The 19,125-nt window shown below is 60.2% G+C and overlaps 1 protein-coding gene and 1 long non-coding RNA gene across 2 annotated transcripts; one reads left to right on the forward strand and one right to left on the reverse strand.

Moving 5' to 3' along the window:
* Window positions 1-6,799: 6,799 nt before the first annotated feature.
* LOC108963376 (uncharacterized) lies at window positions 6,800-9,677 on the forward strand. Its single transcript, XR_001992075.2, has 3 exons — window positions 6,800-7,292; window positions 8,157-8,291; window positions 9,147-9,677. It is a non-coding gene; the product is annotated as an uncharacterized LOC108963376 (long non-coding RNA).
* Window positions 9,678-11,748: 2,071 nt separating this feature from the next.
* TENT5B (terminal nucleotidyltransferase 5B) lies at window positions 11,749-18,484 on the reverse strand. Its single transcript, XM_030232706.2, has 2 exons — window positions 18,060-18,484; window positions 11,749-14,347 (listed from the first exon to the last, which is right to left on the reverse strand). The coding sequence occupies exons 1-2, from the start codon at window positions 18,234-18,236 to the stop codon at window positions 13,328-13,330; spliced, it is 1,197 nt and encodes a 398-aa protein (XP_030088566.2). The 5' UTR covers window positions 18,237-18,484; the 3' UTR covers window positions 11,749-13,327.
* Window positions 18,485-19,125: the final 641 nt, after the last annotated feature.

The following is a 19,125-nucleotide window of genomic DNA, read 5'->3' on the forward strand; positions in this document are numbered from 1 at the left end:
GGGGGTCCTGGGCCCATCTGGGGGCAAACACAGAGCAGCTCCAGCTCAGGGACAGGAGCCAGGCCCCTTGGTGGCTCCAGGACAGAGCAGACACAGACCAGCTCCAGCTCAGGGACAGAGCAGACACAGAGCAGCTCCAGCTCAGGGACAGGAGCCAGGTCCCTTGGTGGCTCTGGGACAGCCCCAGGCTGGGGAGCAGAGGGATTTACACAACCCCAGCCTCCCTGCCCTCCTGCAGCACCCTTACATAACAGCTCCCACACTTGTTGGGTTTATGGGATTACTCTGTTACAGACTTTCTGGGAAAAATGAAATTAATGTGGTGTGTTAATACCTAAGCCTGGCTTCTCCTGTTTCCGCTGATAATTCCTCTGGGCTGGGCCTGGTGGAGTGAGTTGGTGTGAGGGGGAGATGGGCACAGGCACCCACGGGCAGGGACAGGGACTGCCCAGGGCTGAAATGACTGCAGGAGTTTGGTGGGACAGAGGGGCAAGGCAGGGAACGTGGGAGGGTGATGGAGAGGGGATGGTGACAGGGTGATGGAGGGGATGACACAGACAGTGGAGAGTGATGGAGAGGGGACAGGGACATCGGAGGGGTGACAGAAGAGGGATAGAGATGGTACAAGGGTGGTGGAGAGGGGACAGGGACAGTGGGGGGTGATGGAGAGGGGACAGGGGTGGTGTGGGAGTGATCAAAGGCAGTGAAGGGATGGGGCGAGGGTGATGGAGAGGGTCGGACAGGGACAGTGCCAGAGCGATGGGGACAGGGCAGAGGGGATAAGGGACAGGGGATGGGGACAAGGGACAGGGGACAGTGGCAGGAGCCGAGGCCGTCCCCGCTGTGGTCACGAGAGGGCGCTGCGGGAGCCGCCGGAGCCGCCCCGGTGCCGGTGCCGCTGGTCCCGGTGCCGCTTGTTCCGATCTCGCTGGTCCCGGTGCCGCCGGTCCCGGTGCCGCTGGTCCCGCCGGTCCCGGTGCTGCTGGTCCCGCCGGTCCCGCTGGTCCCGGTGCCGCTTGTTCCGATCTCGCTGGTCCCGGTGCCGCCGGTCCCGGTGCCGCTGGTCCCGCCGGTCCCGGTGCTGCTGGTCCCGCTGGTCCCGCTGGTCCCGGTGCCGCTTGTTCCGATCTCGCTGGTCCCGGTGCCGCCGGCCCCTCTCCAGCCCTTCCTCCTGTTAGCTGGCGACCCCTGCCCCAGCCAGCCCCTGAGGGTGGGAATTGCCCCCCTGGCCTCTGATTCCGCCCTTCCAGCCCTGAGCCTGGGCTCCCCAGAGCCTCGTGCAGGGAATTTCCACCTTCCTGCTCCCTCACCCTGGGACCAGCAGCCTTGTGCTTCATCCCCGTTCAGGTGTGCTGAGAAATGCCCATAAATCCTTTATTTATTTTCAGTGCCCATAAATCCTTTGTTTTCAGTCTGTCCCCTGGACCTCCAGGTGGGGACTCTGCCCAGGGCCTGAGGTGGGCACCTTGTCCCCACCACCTTATCGCCCCCTGCCCCGAGCCCCAGGGCTCTTGCTGTGGCTCCCGGGATGTTCCAGGCTGCCATTCCCATGGCACCTGGATGCCCTGTGCTCCCCTTACTGTGTTAAGCTCCTCTTGGTCCACTTCTCTCTTCCCCACTAAAGCTCTTTAAATCACTGATCTCGTTAAAGCTCAGCAATCGGGTTGTTTTGCCCTGCAGGTTAATGTGCCCAACTCCAGCCCCAGGTCCCTGTGCCCACACACTGGCCCAGCCCACGGCTCCCCTGCTCAGGTCCTGCCTGGCTCTGACCAGGAAAGCCCCCCGCGGATCCTGGGGGTCCCTGGGGCTGGGTGGCAGGGTGTGGGGGCTGCTGTGCCCCTGGGCTGGCAGGGATGGTTGGGCAGGGCTGGGGCAGGAGGCAGAGCTGTGCCAGGGCTCCGTGTGAGCCTGGTGGGTGCCCCAGCACGCCCCCAGCCCAGCCTGGCCTGCCACCTCTCCTGGGGCCTGCCCCGTGCCCTCCATGGCCCAGCAGGGCTGGGATGAGGCTCGGCTGTGGTGCCCACCCTGGCACAGCTGCACCTGGGGTCCCCCCACTGACCCTCTGCTTTTGGGTGAGGAAGGGCAGGAAATGTCTCAGTCAGCCTCAGCCCCTCCTCACAGCCCTTGTCCAGGCGTTTGGAGGTTTGTCCGTCCTTCTGTAAAGGAATCCTTTAAGGGAAATGAGGTAATTAATTAAATGGGGTAATTAATGCTGCCACATGTGGGTCGTTAAGGCCTTTCTCCCTCCAGCGAGGCCGGGCTGGAGCTGGGCACAGCCAGGATTTTCCAGGGTCCAGGTATCCCTGCCCTCCAGCCCAGGGCTGCCTGGATCAGCCCCGGTCTCTGTTTGCAGTCCTGGCTGCCCCAGCCTGACCGCCACAGCTGCTCCGTGTCCCCAGGGACTGTGTCCACAGCAGAGGGGAGCTTTCCTCCTGCTCCTCCCCAGGGCAGATCCCAAGCACCCTGGGACCTGCACCTGCCCCTTCCCTTCAGCACCAGGGCTTCCCTGCACCCGCAGCGGCCAAATCTGTGGGCTGGCAGGTCCTGGGAAGGGCAGAGCAGTGAGGAATGGTCCCCAGAATAGCTCCATGACGTGTGCAGCAAAGGGCAAGGTGCTGGTGAGTGGCTTTGCCTTGCTCACTGTCCCATCTCGCTCTGGGGGAGCGGGACAGATTCCCCCTGCAACCTCGACACTGTAATTTATAATAAATATATAAAATTCAATATCTGAAGTGGAACGGGTAGGTGTGAAGCCCAACTCCCGAGCCTGCAGCAGGGATGCCAGAGCTGATTCCAGGGACACCCCTCCCCTGCCTGCTTCCTTCCCTGCCCCTGCTAATCCCCAGCACTCTGAGATGACAGGAGCCCTGTAACCTGATCACGGTTCATTAAGAGGTTTAATGAGATTAATTGCCAAAAGCACCGGTTAATGCTCGCAGCCCTTCCCTCGGGAGGATCCAGGGATCCCTGGGCCCTGTGTGCTGGGCTGTAGGTGAGGATGTCCCAAAAACTGCAGCAGCACAACCCTGAAAATGAGCAGATTTGGGGGTTTGGGTTTCCCTTCCAAAGAGGCAGCTCCAGGTTTCCACATGTCCCAGCGGGATGCTCATCCTTCCCTGGGCGTGCAGGGGGATGAGGGACACCGGGACCCCCGGAGTAACAGCCCCGTGCCCGCCACTCCCCGGGACCCCCGGGCACCAGGAGTGCCACCCTCGGGTCCCGGCGGTGTCCCCGGCCGTGCCAGCCCGGGCCGTGCCAGCCCCGCGCCCGCCGGCCCGGCAGGGCTGACGCCGGGCACTAAATCGGTCGGTGACGGGCAGGAAAGGAATCCAGGGAGCAGAGCCAGGCACAGGCTCCTCTCGGCTCTCCCCGCCTCGCCTCTTATGGAGAGGAGCAGGAGGGAAGAGGGCCGGGAGCAGCTCCCGTTATGGAAAGCCCTGGGGAAGCCCTGGCTCGGCCCCGTCAGCCCGGCAGGGCACGGGGGGAACAACGTGCTCGGGACACGCCACCACCCTGGGGACAGCCGGGAGCCTCCAGCCCTCCTGCCAGGGGTCCCTGGGAGGGGCAGCAGGCACCCCAGGGGTTGGCAGCTCCAGAGGCCCCGGGATCCCCGCAGGGACAGAGGGACAATCGCAATGAAGGACAGAGGGACTGAAACCCAGCGGGATCACGGGCAGGGCCACACTCCCACCTTACAGCTGACACGCCTTGGAGAGGAAGAGGAGGAGGAGGAAGAGCTCTCACCAGGCTCTGGTGCCTCAGTGGGAGCAGACAGGCCATCAATTTATAATGAAAATATAAAATTCAATACACGGAACGGGCCCTGGCCTCACCCCGGGCTCTCCGTGCCTCAGTTCCCAACGAGCTCTGCCCTCGGCAGGGCAGGAGCAGGAGCTGGGGAGCTCAGGAGCTCTCGGGTGTTCTGACACCTCGGGGCTGCCTGCCCAGCTTCACACACAGGGGATTTGGGGGGAGATTTGGGCTCTTTGAGACTCTGCAGCACAGAGGGCAGGGCAGAGGCAGGCACGGCGCAGAGCCAGCTCTCCCTCAACACCCCCTCCCTCACGTCCAGTGGGATTTTCTGAGTCCATCCAAGAGAGATTTCCCTTCTGGGCTGCAAATTAAAACCCATTTTTGTGCAAACCCACGGAGCACAAAGAGGCTCCAGACCCGCAGCTCAGCTCAGCGACAGAGCAGGGCACAGCTGCACCCCCACGGCCCAGTCCAGCTCCCTGGGAACCTCCCCTGCAGCCGGGGAAGCAAATCCTCCTGCTCTTTCCCACGTGTTGTCGCGCTGGACAAATATTTGTTTTGGAGAGCGCTGCCTTGCCCCGAGCCCCGCAGCCAAGGCCGGCGCTGGCTCCAAGGCTGCTGCGGGGACCGATCCTGCCCCGAGCGAGCCCGGCTGCGGGGAGCGATCCAGGGAGGATCTCTGCTCGGAGCAGGAGGCGCTGCCGCAGCCCGGGCTCTGACTGGGAATCCCTTCCCCAGTGAGAAATCCCCCGGGAGGGGCAGACGGGAGGGCAGCCCCCAACCCCGGCCGTGGGGACGGGCACGGGGGGCTCAGGGCTCTCTGGTGTCCACACCAGAATCCCGAGAAGGAGGCCGGGGATGCACCTGCAGAGGGAAAAGCCCTGCTTGGAAGCTGCTTGAGAGTCTCAGAGGGAAATCCCGGCCTTTCCGTGCTGCTTTGCAGCCTCTCCTCGCTCCTGGAAATGCGCTTTTGGCCGGCGGGAGCCGCAGACGCGGCTGTGGCGGGGGCCGGGCCCGGGGGGGTCTCCGGGACAGGAATTCGGGGCAGGGACCCCGGGCTCGGCCCCCGCAGGGCCGGGACACTGCCCTTTGTTTGGCAGAATAAAGTTAGCGCTGTTACTCAGCCTGTCGCTATTCCAGCAATTCCTGCCTCCACTTTCGCTCGGCAGCGGGAAACATTCCTGCCCGGGGGCTGCCAAGAAAAACCCGCACGCGGGGGACACGCGGGGACGGCTGTGGGACCGCGGCTCCCCCCGGTGGGCACCGCACCCAGCTCTGGGACACCTCCCCTTTTCCATCCCATAAAAACCCATTATTCCCGTGGGGAGCACCGGCATCCCAGCCATCAATGAACCTCTGGTCCCCTGGGTGACCAAAGAGCAGCCGGAGGATGCGGGGACAGGGTGTGTCCCCTCCGTGTGCCCCGGAGGTGAAGCTTTGTCCCCGAGTGCCACCGATTCCCATGGAAAGTTTTGCTGATGCCAGCGGGGCTCCCACACGGAGCCCCGGGTTTGTTTTCCCAGCCTGTTTTCTGCTCTTTCCTTGCGATAGGCAAAGCCGGCAGGCTGTCCCCGAGGTCCCCGTGTCCCCAGGAGCCAGTCGTGTCCTTGTGCTATCGCTGCCAGCGGGGAGCTCTGATAACCCCGCTGCGCGGGGGGAAGCAGCTGCCTGGAGGAGAATCTGCGGCCAAATCCCCCGCAGCAGCAGCAGCAGCAGCAGCAGCCTCCTCCCGCAGCCATTCCCTCTCCTGCTGGGGCAGGCTCACCCGGCGCTCCCAGCTCCTTCCAGGCATCCCCTGCCCGGTGTGGGACACACGGAGCCTCGCGGGATCCTTGAGGGATCCGCCTCCATCCTTCCTGGGAAGGTGCTCTCCCTCTGCCCCCTGTTCCCCGGGGAGATGCTGGCAATGCATCCTCATCCCCTCCTCTGGAAAGCCCAGAGAACAGCCTCCCCACCACCTGCACGCTCCCGAAGCTCCCTGGAAATCCCTGTGAGCACCAAAATCCAGCAGCTGCCGGAGGGGAAGGCGGAGAGGCCGGGGCAGCACAGCCCCTGCCGGGGCTCCGTGCTGCAGTGCCCGAGCCGGGAGCAAAGGCAGGACAGGACCGCGGCCGGGAACGTCCTTTCCCAGCGCCAGGGGCATTAAACAAACCCCAAAATCCATTCTCCCCGTGTCAGCCCCGCAGGTCAGCCCAGGTTTGATCTCCAGCCCGGTGCAGCAGATGGGAACACTCCCAGCGGGGTTTTGGATCAGGTCCTGGTGTTTTCCTGCTGCTGGGACACTCCGTGCTGTGGGGAGCCCCAAGGAGCTCTGCTCAGCCTCCCAAGCCCTCCACAGGGGCTCCAGGGGTGTGTTCTCCACACTCCCCTCTTCCTGAGAGCTGTTAAATCCTTCCTATGACCAGGAGTCAAAGGCCGAGCCACAGACCTGCTCACCAGCCTGGAAACATCCTAAATTTAAAGCTCAGCTGCACTGTGAGCTCCCAGAATCTCAGCCCTCTGAGCTCCCATCACCTGCTCTGCTTTCAGCCCAGGATTTTAACCCGAATCCCCACTTTCCACCAGAATTTCAGCCAAGATGAAGCTGTATTTCCACTCAAGAAGAGCTGCTGAGAGCTTTGCAGCAAAAGAAGACAAGTGACAGAAAGGGAAATGGCATTAAACTGAGTAGGTTTAGATGGGATTTTAGAAGGAATTCCTCCCTGTGAGGGTGGCGAGGCCCTGCTGAGCTTTTGCCCACCAAGAGCCCCAAACCCTCCTCCCCAGGGCTGCTCTCCTCCACCCCAGCCCTGCTTGTGCCACGCTCTGGTCTCCCCTGGCTCCCGGCACACCCGGGGTGGCCTCGGGCCCGGTGGGGTAACTCAGCCCGCCTGGATTAAACAAATCATCAGCTCAATAAGCACGGGGCAATTAGTGCCATTAGCAATGCCACCAGCTCCAGCTCCCTGGGCGTTCGTGGGGGCGGGGGCCCGGCCCCTCCCGGCTGAGCTCAGCTCTGACGTGGGTCCTGCTGAGGATGCTCTTACTCACATTGTGCCCTCCTCACGTCACGGAGCAGCAGCACCCTGCCCAGAGGAGCAGGTTGGCTCCCAAGGCTCCCCTGTTCTCTGGAAGGGCACGTTCCCAAACCCCGGAGCTGCTGGTGCTGGCAGCAGCCCCGCTGGGAGAAGGTGACACACGCTCCCCAGCCCTCCCTGTCACCCCAGGGAAGGGCTGGGTCTGCCCTGCCTTCCCGCCGTCCACAGCTCGGGGTTTTGAGTCTCTGATCTCAGCTGGAGCACCCCCGGGCAGAGCAGCACCTCTGGAGGGACTGGTTCCTGCCGAGCCCCGGCTGCAAACCCCTCGGGAAGGGGGTCCCAGCCTGGGGGCTCAGCATGGCCCTGGAGCCGGCCAGGGCTGGGGGAAGGAGGAGCAGAGCAGGAACCGGCCGGACTCGTTACACCGGTGACACTCGGGAAGGGTGACTGTGAGTGGCACGCTAACCATCGTGTCCAGTCTGTAAGGAATGCACCCAGGATCCGCCAGGGGAGCAGTCCCGGGTGAGTCACGGCACGGACACGCGGATTTAGCCGGGATTTCAGCCCAAGCCTCCTCTAATTGCACATTAGTAGAGGGATGCTTAAAGTAATCAGCTGTTCCAGCCACGCCGGCACGGGGGGCAGGGAGGAGGGCTGGAGGGGTGTCCGTACCTCCAGCCCCTCCTTGGATTACAAGGCACAAATATAGGGCACACAAACAGCCCCGGAGCGCTGCCTTCCCCTTTGAAGGCAGGGTGACACTGCTCCGGCCGAGCCCGGGCTCTGATAGCGGCGAGATAAGGAGGGTAAACACGCCGTGGTGGTGGAGAGGGCAAGGATCAACCACCCCAGGCAGCCGGGGCTGCGTCCTGCCCCCTGTCCCCATCCTGCGCAAAGGGAGGGTGGGAGCGGCCTGGCAATGGGAAAGGAGCGAGCTGGCAGTGAAAATGTGAGCTCTGTGCTGGCAGTGAAAATGTGAGCTCTGCGCTGGCAGAAAATGCGAGTTCTCACCTGCACAGGGAGAGATAACACATCTCACACCGCCCTGCGCCTCCCCGGGCGCTGCTCCAGCCCTCCTCCATCCCGGGAATGTCACTGTTCCCCAGCCCTCATCCATCCCGGGAATGTCACTGTTCCCCAGCCCTCCTCCATCCCGGGAATGTCACTGTTCCCCAGCCCTCCTCCATCCCGGGAATGTCACTGTTCCCCAGCCCTCATCCATCCCGGGAATGTCAGCGTTTCCCCCTGGCACCCCCCTGGTGGGACGGGCAGGGTTTGGGGTGCAGGGAGCAAGGACACCCCGTCCTTGGCCTCCCTCGGCTCCCTTGTGCAACACCTCCAGGCTGCGGTGACAAGGCAATTGATTTCTTTTCCTCCTTTCCTCAGGAAACGCCTCTGCCCTGGCTGTCAGTCATTCCCCTGAGCACCTCGGGATGCCAGCGGAGGATTTCAATCAAATTTGTCAGAGCCATCGTGTTTCCACAAGCTGGAATGTGTGTCCGGGCCCGGGGATCCGCCCAGGTGAGGGAGCAGCAAACCAGCAGCACCTCCCAGCCCAGCAGCAGCTCGGGCACGTGTGGGTCATTCCCAGAGAAAAGGAGCAGGGAAGAGCAGGCATCTGGCAGCCGGGAGTGTGGGGCAAGCTGGAATGCTGTGGAGCAGGCAGGAGGCTCTGCAGGAGCTGATCTGTTCTTGGGGTGGCTCAGGAGGGATGAGAATGCCTGGGCTGCTCATTCCAGGCTGGATCCAAGAGGCCAGAGGTGAGAGAAGGTGGTTGTCAGGGAAATCAGGGAGCTGTTAGCCAAGAAGTCTGTGGCAACCTGTGTTTAGAGCTGAACAGAACAAATACTCCATGTACAGAGGGAAAAAAAAGCTTTTTAAAGGTTCCTCTGCCTGTGCACACAAAAGGTTCTGCACCCAGGGGTGCTGGGCACTGGAACTCACAGCACCGAGTCTGCCAGAGGTCAGGAAGGGTTTGACAACTCAAACACTTGGGGTTGTCCTTGATGTTCTGCGTGGCTCCATTCCAAGCCAGGGTATTCCACAGTTCCAGCAGGAGCTCAAACCCTCCTTGGAGCAGAAAAGGCTGAGCCTGGTCCTGCAGCAGGGCCGGGAGATGGGATCGGAGTCAGGGACAGAACAGAATCCTCACCCTCAGCCTGCCCTGTGCCAGGCATTGGGGCTGTGCCATGCTGGGGCAGACAGGCAGAGGGGCTGTGCCAGCCCCGGGCAGCTCAGCCCGGCCCGGGAGCCCTCGGGGAAGGGACACATCAATGGAGCGTTTGTCCCGTGCTTGGCAGCAGGCGCCGAGCCCCGAGCGCGGCTATAAATGGCCAGGGGAGCCACACAGACAGGCTGTTCTCTCCTCTGCTGCAGCCCCAGGAGCAGCCTTCACACCCGGGACGAGGAGGAGGAGGAGGGCAGCCAGGGAGAAACACTGGCACGCTGCAAGGAAAAGCTCACTGGAGAGATGAAAGGGGATGGAAACGCCGTGCTGGGTCTAGCGAGCCGCCTGCACGGAGCTGGTGCCACCCCGGGCAGCGGGCCAGGCTGGAGGCAGCAGGGCTGCAGCAAGATGCTTCTTGCATGCCGGAGTCAAGACAAATTCCTGCCGTTTCAGTGAGCTTGGAGCACGGCCAGGTGTCCTTCCAAGAGAAAAAGCTGCAGCTGCAGAAGCCGCAGGCAGCCCCAGGAACGCTCTGCCAGGCTGGGTGGTTTTGGATGCTCCTGCAGCCTGGAGCAGGCACAGCCCTGTGCAGAGGGGCTGTGGGCACCTGCAGCACCGTGCCACGGTGCCACCATCCCTGCTCCCAGCACCAGCTACGAGCTGGGCACTGCCCAGGCCACGGGGCTGAACGTGGGGACTGCATTTACAGCCCTGAAGGAGCAGCCACCCCTGTCCCCAGAGCCAGGCTGAGGGGAGCACTGCAGCAGCACCTGAGCCTGGATTTCACCCAGCACAGCCTCAGGCACAGCCTGACTGATCCATCACCCTCTGCTCAAAGAGGAAAATAATGACAGAGTACAGGCTCTGAGAAATAATACAGGTTTTTTTTATTTGACAATTAACAAAAGAGGGATGGGAATCTGGGCTGTAAACATTGATAGCTCCTTTCTGATCACAACGAGTACTTTCCACCAACATCCCTTTGTATGCTCTGATCCACCCAACAATGCCCAGCCGACTCTGTCAGGGCTTTTGCTGCTCTGCTCAGGGTCACAAATCCAGAGGCAGCTTATTCACCACACACCACAGCAGGACAGCCACCCACACAGGAGACAGCTGAGGGACTAAGACACTTCAGAGCTGCTTCCATATGTGAGACACGCTTGCAAAAGGCAGGAGATCATGCTGGGTTTGGGCCAGAAGGAGAGAAACATCTCTAAACGCAGCAGGTCTGCAGAGAAATGAGCCCTGCAAAAGGCAGAGCCTGCCCAGGCAGGGACAGGGACTGTGACAGTGCCAGCCCAGCAAGAACACCCCAGCCCTGCTGTCAGAGGGAAGCTTTGGCCCAGGACTGTGAAGATCTGGAGATGCAGAGCAAGTCTGTCCCAAAGAGGGACTGGCACATCGTCAGCTCCATTGTTGCAGTGGAACCAGAACTGCCTGGAGCTTGACAGGGGGAAGTGAAACCTCATCTTGGGCTGGAGGGCAGCCAGGGCTGGAGGAGCTGCACCCAGCTGCCAGCCCTGCCAGCCGCAGCACACAGCTTCTCCCGGGACAGAGCCCTCCCAGCACACAGAGCCTTCCCCAGCACACAGAGCCTTCCCCAGCACACAGAGCCTTCCCCAGCACACAGCTTCTCCCGGGACAGAGCCCTCCCAGTCCTCAGCCTCTCCTCCTCCAGGAGGAAGCAGCCTGCAGGTGGGTCAGCCACACACCAGAAGCAGCCCAAGGGCTTCAGGCACCTCTTGGGGATGGAGCCATGGGGAGCCAGCAGGGAGGTCCTGGTGCCACCCCCACCACGGGCACCAGCTGCCACCCCAGCCACCCTCGCCCTGCAGCAACAGGCAAATGCACAGCTCCAAAGAACAGTGTTTAACACAGAAACCTCCCCCAGCTGCAGCCACAGCACTTCTCAGGGCACAGAGCTGCTCTGGACTCAGGCAGATCCCAACCAGGGGCTCAGCCTGTCCCTTCCCAGGTGCCCAGCTGGTTCTGAGCCTGGCTTTTGGTGGGAACAGGGTCAGGTCATCTCCTCGTCACACCACCTGGATGGACCAGCAAATAAAAATAATCCAACAAATTTGAATACACTGTATTTATTCATAACAGATTCTAAAGAATCTAGTGAGTCTATGTCAAGCCCATTGCATGACAAGTGATACAGGTGTAGGAAAAAAAAGACATTTAAAACAAACAAAACAACGAAAAAAAAAAAAAAGAAATCTAGTGCCATTCAAGCTACTGGAATCTTCCAATTGCTCCCTCACAGAAGGCAGCACAGTATCACTGCAAGGTCTAGAAAAATTCAGGTTCAAGCCACTCACAAGAGTCCCACCACACACACTCCATAAATCCAAAGTGCAGTCTCTATGGTAGGTCGCCCTGTGGAGCTACTGGCTGTGGGGATCTGTTTGGACACCTCAAAGGGAAGGAGGGAATCTCAGTTTGGTGTGTCTGTGGGCAGGAGCAGCCTGTCAGAAACATGCTACATGGCATCTATGTTCCAAAAAAATAAATCTCATCTTCCTGGAAGCCACAGGAGCGGCACAGTCAGGCTGTCAAGAGCAGCCCTAAGCCAGTTTGACCTTGCACGGGAAATCCCAAGCTCCCAGCACTGGGATGAGGCTCTGGGGAGTTGGGGACTGCCACCAAGGCTGGGCTGAGCTCAGGAGGCAGCTCAAACCTGCAGCAAGCACAGGGTCAGAGCCACTCCCCCAGCTCGGGGTGATGCCAAGGGGAAGAGCCACCCCCACCCCCCTGACTCCCCATCCACATTGCCCCCACCCCAAAAAAGGTACCAATCTGGCTATACACATTCCAAGGATCTAGTCTTTATTTCAATCTGCCCGGCTAGTACAGTTTTGTCACAAAAACAAAAAAAACCAAAAAACCACAAGTTAGTCAAGGTACTGGAGTAGGTCAGCCCGGAGGCAGCACCAGGAAGCCGTGGTGGTGTTCCCGAGCAGCATCCCTAGGGAATGCCTGCTGCCTGCCCACTGAAACCTGAGACCTCTGGGGCACGGCAGCCCCTCCGTGAAAAACTTCTGTGCTCTGGACACTCAACAGCTTCAAAGCCACACTGGACTGAGAGAGCCAAACCCTCCAAACACCAGAGGGTCTGCTTAGAAGACATTTTTTCCCTAAGGCCAACAAACTTCCCCCCTTCCGCCCCCAGGCTCCATTTCTAGCTAGAGAATGAATTTCAAATGCTATCAGTGGCTCCCACAGGGAATCACAGAGCTGGGAATGGGCTGCTTTGGAGTTAGGACCTGCCCAAGGGATGATCTCCAGCAGGAAGAGGTCTGTCCACCTCCCTGGAGGACACAGTGACAGCTGGAAATGACTGACCAGTGACCTGGATGGTTTGTGCTTCAAAGGACAAGCCTCACCTTCCCCATGGCCCAGCTGGCCTGTGGCTTTGTGCATTAAAACCACACTGCATGTCAAAAAAAAAAAAAAAAAAAAAAAAAAATCGGAAGAGCAGCATTTCAAATTCCCCTAGAAAAAACAGGATTAGGTATGGCAGCCTGGGGCAGGCTCCTGGACAAATCATCTGCCTCACTATATTTTGGCACTGCAGACTTGGGAGCTTGAAGAAATCCAAGTGTAGGTCCCTGCTGCCTTTTTTCCAGCAAGCCCTGCACAGCATTTTCCACCATGCACTCCCCCCTCCCCAGTGCTCCCAGTTTCAGGCATTTCCAACCCCTGGGTTGGGCAGCCCCACTTTGGCAGCCCTTGGCTCCAGCTGGTCCTTCACAGGCAGCAAGTCATGCCCAAACCCCTCAGCCACACAGAACCTGCTCTGGCCTCAGCCAGGATAAGAAATGATCTTGCGACCCTCCCCACCCACGACAGAAACATTTTCCTCTTCAGACATCCCCCACTCAAGCTCTGGGCCATCAGCCCCCGCAGAAAATAATAAAGGTTTACAGTACAGTTGTGTTTATATTGTTACAGGCACTTAAACAGGATTCTTTGGTCCTTCAAAGGAATCAGCCACCTTGGCTTCTCTCGGCAGAAACCACAAGTTTGCACACCCATAACGCCTCCTGCACTAAAAAAACCCCACAATTCAGATCCATTTCAGGGCAGTGCAGCTCTACCTCAGCGTAATTCTACAGTCTCCCCTCACACACCCCACCCGCCCCATTGCCTCCACAATTCCATAAGGAGTCATTTCCATAGCACTGCACTTCCCCTCACAGTGTACAGCAGACAAGGCTCGTCCCAACCATCCCAGGAACGAGACACTCAAGCAAGAGTCCAGAAGTTTCCTTTCGTTGCAGTTCTAGGAAGGTTGGTAGGTTTCACTTTGTTCCCCCTCCCCACCCCCCCAAACCCCCAAGGCAAGGAAATACCTTGGAGGACAGACCCTGGAGTTTGTCCTGGCTCAGTTACAGGGAAGCCACGTGGGGTAAGACTGATTGCAAGGCAGGAAGGGCTGCACGTGGGTCACGTAGTAGTTGAAGTTTATTTCACTGACATAAGGGGCTGGCTGGTAGAAGCAGGTAACGTTTGTGACCGTGGGGATGATGTTCTGCTCAGCCAGGACCCTGACGGCCAGCATGGCAATGAGGTTCAGGGTCTGCCTCCTCTCGTGTCCCATGAGGCAGACCGTGCTCTCGTTGACCACCCTGTGCAGGGTCATCAAATAGTCATATCTGTTGCTCTCCATGCCCACAAAGTGGCTCTGCAGGTAGCCCTCCAGCTTCCTCAGCTGCTCGCCGATGTCAGAGAAGTCTATGAAGAACCTGGAGCACATGTACCTCTGCAGGGCCTTCATATCCACCTCGGACTTGGGCTTGAAGCCCCGGACCAGGAGGTTGCAGTACTTGAGGAGCCCCCCGCCGCGGATCTCCTCGGGGCTGCGGGTGGCGATGACGCGGTGCCGCAGGTGCTCCATGGCCTCCTCGAAGTCCCCGTACATGCTCTCCCCGGTCACCGTGGGGTGGAAGTTCTCGGCCATGGGGTTCTCCGAGCACTCCCCGAAGAGCAGGAGCGAGTCCAGGATGATCTGGAAGGAGTCCACGCTGAACTCGAACTGGCGCCGCAGAGAGTCCACGAACTTGAGCTCCACGTTCTTGCCGCTGTTGTTGGAGAGCGAGATGAGGCTCCAGCGGTCGGTCTCGTTGCACACCTTCACCAGCTTCTGCACGTAGGCCTCCTTCAGGGTCATGGGCGTGATCTTGTCCTTGTTGACTCCTTCGGGGAGGAAGTCCAGCAGGCAATCCATGACCACATCTTTAACCAGCTGGAAAACGTCCTCGGTCTTCAGATCCACCCCGAAAATGAGGTCCAGGTCCTTGTAGCCCAAGCCGCTGTCCTGGTGTAGGACGTGGCTGGCTGCTGAGCCGTTCAGCCTGACGTTGTGCACTGGGACTCCCTTCTTCTCCAGGCGGCTACGCACAACCTGAGACAGAGACAGAGTCAGTGAGAGGCAGGAGGGAGCTCTGGGGGCAGCAGGAGCACTCCCAGTGCTTCCATGGGTCACTCCAGTGCGAGACAGTAAAATAAAAAGCTAATCCACAGGAAATAGGTCACTTTGGAAAGCATCCCGAGTCCTGCCAGCAGCTGGGGGTGCCTCTCCTTCACTTATTCCCTGGCATTAGAGATCTGACTGCACATGATCAGCTGGGTCTGCTCTCCCTGCCTTCCCCACTCTGGCCTGGAGAGCCTTCCTGACCCCATTTTTTCGGGTGGTCTCTGTCCTCTATGTCCCCCCCCCAGCTCCAGTGACCAAGCCAAGACCAGTCGACCCCAAGGTGACCCCAAAGAGGAGGTGGCAGCACAGTCTGCAGCAGTCCCTGTGGATTTAATCAGGGTGGCTCACTCCTTTTAGCCATCCCTTTGGCCTGTCAAGATTCATTAAAGGCAAATCAAGATGCCAGAGCAGCTCAAAAGCCCCAGCCAGGCGTATGCAAGTTCATGTCCCAACTAGTAAGTGTATCCTAACAATTTCCAGTGTGTCAGAGCTTCGTGCTGAGCTTGGCGTGCTATCAAGCACAAGAGGCAGCTTTCATCTTACGGGTGTTACTCCGGTGATTTTAAAGCTGCCTGCTCAGTCCTGGCACACCCAGCAGCCCCTCCAAAGCTTTGTTCATTTACTGGGAAGCTGAATCACCTGCCTGATTACTTAACAAGCAGGAGGCTAAAATAACCCCCAAGACCATAAAATAAACTATCTGGACACCAGCTTATAATTTGAGTTTAACTCAGCTCAAAGATCCCGGGAAGATTAGGTTTGCACCTTCCAGCAGAAGCTCTTCCCACGTCTCATCCTCTCATCCTGCTTTTGTGTTCCCCTCCAGCCATTTCCCATTTTCCTGGGAGTCCCAACCAGCCAGCCTAGAGCAAGGCCTTGGCTTGAAAGAGCCAAAGCGTGGGGCACAAATGGACAAATTGGATCATCAAGAGCCAGTCTGACTGGGCCCTTTGGCCCTGTGAGCCTGCCCTAGTTTGAGAGGCCCCACAACCTCTGCATTCTGGCTCAGCCCAAAACGTGAATTTCAATTCCAGGCTGCATCACAAGGGCCAAAGCTGCTGGGGGAGATCAGAAGCATTGCAGATCTGATCCCAGCAGCACTAAAACTGCCCCCCAGTGGGTTTTGTTTGGAAGGAAGAACTCACAAAAGCTCAGGGACTGCAGCACGGAACCCTCGGAGACCGCGCCAAGGGCCACCAGCAAGCTGTGCTGCCTTCCCAAAATCATCCCAGAAGAAACCCACTGCTGTCTGCACACCTGGGAGGCTGTCAAGGCTCACAAGGCAGCTTCCCTGGTGGTGCTTCCCCCCTCTCCCTACATGAGCCACCCCTGCTGGGCTGGAAACGCAGCTGGGCTCCTTGCCAAGCCTGTGGTGACTGTCACATGCCAGGCCACAGTGAACCAGGGGCTGCTCAGCCCGGGAGCCCAGGCCACACCAGCCCAGCCAGAGCAAGAAGCAGTTTTCCAGGGCAGGCAGTTTGAAAAGATGGATCTGCTCCTCAAAGACACACAGGGCTGCAACATCACCCAGGGGAGCTGCTGGCTGCCCCTGCTGCCAGCTGGAGTCACTCAGCCAGGGCACGGCTCCAGCGCTGCTCGTGCAGTCAGAGGCTGCTCCCAGTGCTCCCAGGCTCAGAGACACAAGATATAGGTCACAAAGTCTTAGATGCAGAGCTGGGCCCAGTGCTTGGAGAAGATCTCGTTCCAGATTAATTTCCTAACCCCAAAGAACATCTGCTTGACCCCTTTCTGGGCACGGCTCAGGACCTGCAGCCTTCCAGGCCCACAGCCTCCAAGCTTGCTCAAGCTCCCCAGGCTGTCTGTGTGAGATATATCCAGAAAACAGGGAAAAGACCCAATAGCTCCAGTCAGTGTCATCTCAAACTATCCCAGGAGTCTCCAACCTGCCAAGCAGCAGGGAGCAGAGCACTGTGCCATTCCCTGGAGCTTCCACCCACCAGCCCTCACCTGGGGCTCATCCCCCCTGGCTGCAGGCAGTGGGTTTAGGGCTGAGTTTTCCCCCAGAGGGTTGGATATTTCCAGGGTTAGGCAGCTGCTGACCTGCTTCCCAAAACAGCAGCTCACCTTCCGTGTGGTCGGGATAATTGACTGTGACAGCCAGGCAGGAGCAAATCCTGCTGCGTCCTGACCTGCGCCTCGCAGCTCCCTCAACAACAACAACAGGATAAATAACTGCCTTTTGGGTTACTTGTTCCAGCTTAGTCAGCCCTAAACACAGGCTCTGCCAGCACGGCCGGGCACAATTACAGCCCTCAGCTATCCCGTGCTGGAGGCTGCTGCTGGCAGCATCCTCTGGGCAGCTCTGTGAGCTGCTGCAGCGTTTGGGGCTGCCCCAGCCAGGGCAGCCTGCTGCCTGCAGCCCTCAGAACCTGCCACTCCGCCCAAAGCAGCCAAACCCAGCGCTGCTGCCCCGACAGCAACTCCAGGAATCCCGGACCAGCCTGACAAATGTCACCTTTCCGTCTCCCAGGCTTAACTCTGACTATTTCTCAAGCAGCTGAGGCTCCAAAATCCCGGTTATTGTGAAAGCCAGTTGGGTCTTAGCACCGTGAATAGGCTTTTTAATTAGAAGCCAACATGCCCGATTTTACATTTGATGAGTCATTACTGAGGAATGAAGTCGCCTCCCAAATATGAATATGCATCAGCTCATTCGAGCTACATTGTTGGTTTAATATTAAACACAGTTATTACTTGATGGTTAAACTAAGAGAAGCTCGTGAACAAGCCGAAGTCTCAGGCAGGCTCTGGAGAATTCAGCCAGGGGTGCCCAGAAATCAAAGGACATGGACATTTGATCTGGCCTTTGAATTAATAACTCTGCCGCTTCCAACACGAGCCCAACATGTCCACCAGCACGAAGCCATTTCGTGGAAGCAGCTCCAAAAAAAGCCACTTTTGCCCTGGCCACACACATTTCACTGCTTTTAAGGATATTAATTCAAAAAGAGCAGGAACAAGGCAAGAGGGGAGGGAGCTAAGCAGGATCTGTGGCACAAGCTGCAGGGATGGGGTAAGCTGCTGAGGAAGGTCCTTCCAGCTTTGGGCATTCCTGCTGCGGCTGCAGGCAGGGGCCAGCCCCACCGGAGTGGAGCTGAGCACACAGCACCCCCGGGATGATGGGGGCCAGTCCCCCCAGAACTTTTAACTCCCCCTGGAGCAGCCAGGCCAGGGCGGACCGGCCTCAGAGCAAGCTGCTCTGGTGGAAGGTGTCCCTGCTCGTGGCTGAGATGCTTTTCCCGAATTCCACGCCTGGCAGGAGTCGAGCAGCACTCGGACACTGCTTTGGGACACTCAGCGGGCTCCCTGGGCTGTCCCGTGCAGAGCCGTGCCGGGCTCCCTGCGGTCCCTCAGCCGAGGCCATTCCCCGACGTTAATTTAAGGTCCCTTCCAGCCCGACCCGTCCAGCGGCTCCGCGCTCCCCGGGCCCCGCACGGGCCGTGGGAGGAGGCCGAGGCGCCCGGCCGGGCTGGCTCGGAGCCCGCCGGGCCGGTTATCGCCGCCTCAGCACTTTTATTTTCTGCCTGACCCCCGCCGGAGCGGGGCAGAGTCCAGCGGGGCCCGGAGCTGGCCCCGCGGCCCCTCAGCCCCGCGGCCCCTCAGCCCCGCGGCCCCTCACCTGCACGATGGTGCGCGGCCGCACCGACAGCGTGGGGAAGTTGCCGCGGCCGTGGATGGGCACGGCCTCGCCCAGGATCTGGTCCAGCCGCTGCACCTGCTCCCACGTCAGGACGCTGAAGCGGCTCCCGCGCTGCTCCTCGCCGCCCGGAGCGGGCCCCGCCGCCGCCTCCAGCATCGCCCCCGCCGCCGCCGGAGCCGCTCGCCCGGAAACCGCCCGGAAACCCGCCGGAAGTGCCGGTGAGGTGGGAAGCGGAGGAAAATTTAAAAGTAGGGGGGAAAGCAAAAAAACAAAACAAAAAATAACCCCCCGAGTGGCACCGGCGAGGGGCGGCTGCGCGGGGCGCGGCGGGAGAGCGGTCGGTGCCTGCAGGGACTCACAAAAAACCGGCCCCGGCCGCTCCCCGCCCGCCACCGGCTCCGCCGAGCGCTGCGCCCGCCCGCGCCGCGCCGCGCCTTTTATCGACCCGCGCCGCGCCCCATTGGCCCGGACCCCCGCCAATCCCGGCCCGAGCCCGTGCCCAGGGGGAGGAGAGCGGCTGGGTCAGGGCCAATCGAAGCGGCGATGAGGGGAAGAAGGCGGGGCGAGAGGCGGGGCGGGCCCGGGGCAGCCCCGCCCCCGCGGCGCGCGGGAATCCCGGCCGTGATTGGCGGGGCGGGCGCGCGCCCGGGGACACGGCGGGGGGGGGGGGGACAGGGACAGGGACAGCCCCGGGGACACGGGGGACAGCGACAACCCCGGGGACACGGGGGGACAGGGACAGCCCCGGGGACACAGGGGGGGAACAGGGACACGGGGGACAGGGACAGCCCCGGGGACACGGGGGACAGGGACAGCCCTGGCTGGCACGGGGTATCCCTGGGGCGTCCTGTGGGGTCTTGGTGTCCCACTGAGTCACCTCGTGCCACACCAGTGCCTTCTGATGTCCTCTTGGTTCCCTTTGGTGCCCTTTGGTACCCCACTGATACCCCCGATGCCCCTGATGCCCCATGACCTGGTGCCCCAGTGATGCCCCGTTTGTACCGCGGTGCCCCAGGGATGCCCTGTGATCTGATGCTCCATTGAT

Source organism: Serinus canaria, chromosome 23 (genome assembly GCF_022539315.1).
Source record: "Serinus canaria isolate serCan28SL12 chromosome 23, serCan2020, whole genome shotgun sequence".
NCBI lineage: Eukaryota > Metazoa > Chordata > Aves > Passeriformes > Fringillidae > Serinus > Serinus canaria.

What these genes read in the sequence shown, in the direction of transcription:
- TENT5B (XM_030232706.2), bottom strand. Translation starts at nt 18,236, where the DNA reads ATGCTGGAGGCGGCGGCGGGGCCCGCTCCGGGCGGCGAGGAGCAGCGC. An exon ending in GGCCGCGCACCATCGTGCAG is followed by an intron (nt 14,348 to 18,059) that starts GTGAGGGGCCGC and finishes TCTCTGTCTCAG; the next exon opens with GTTGTGCGTAGCCGCCTGGA.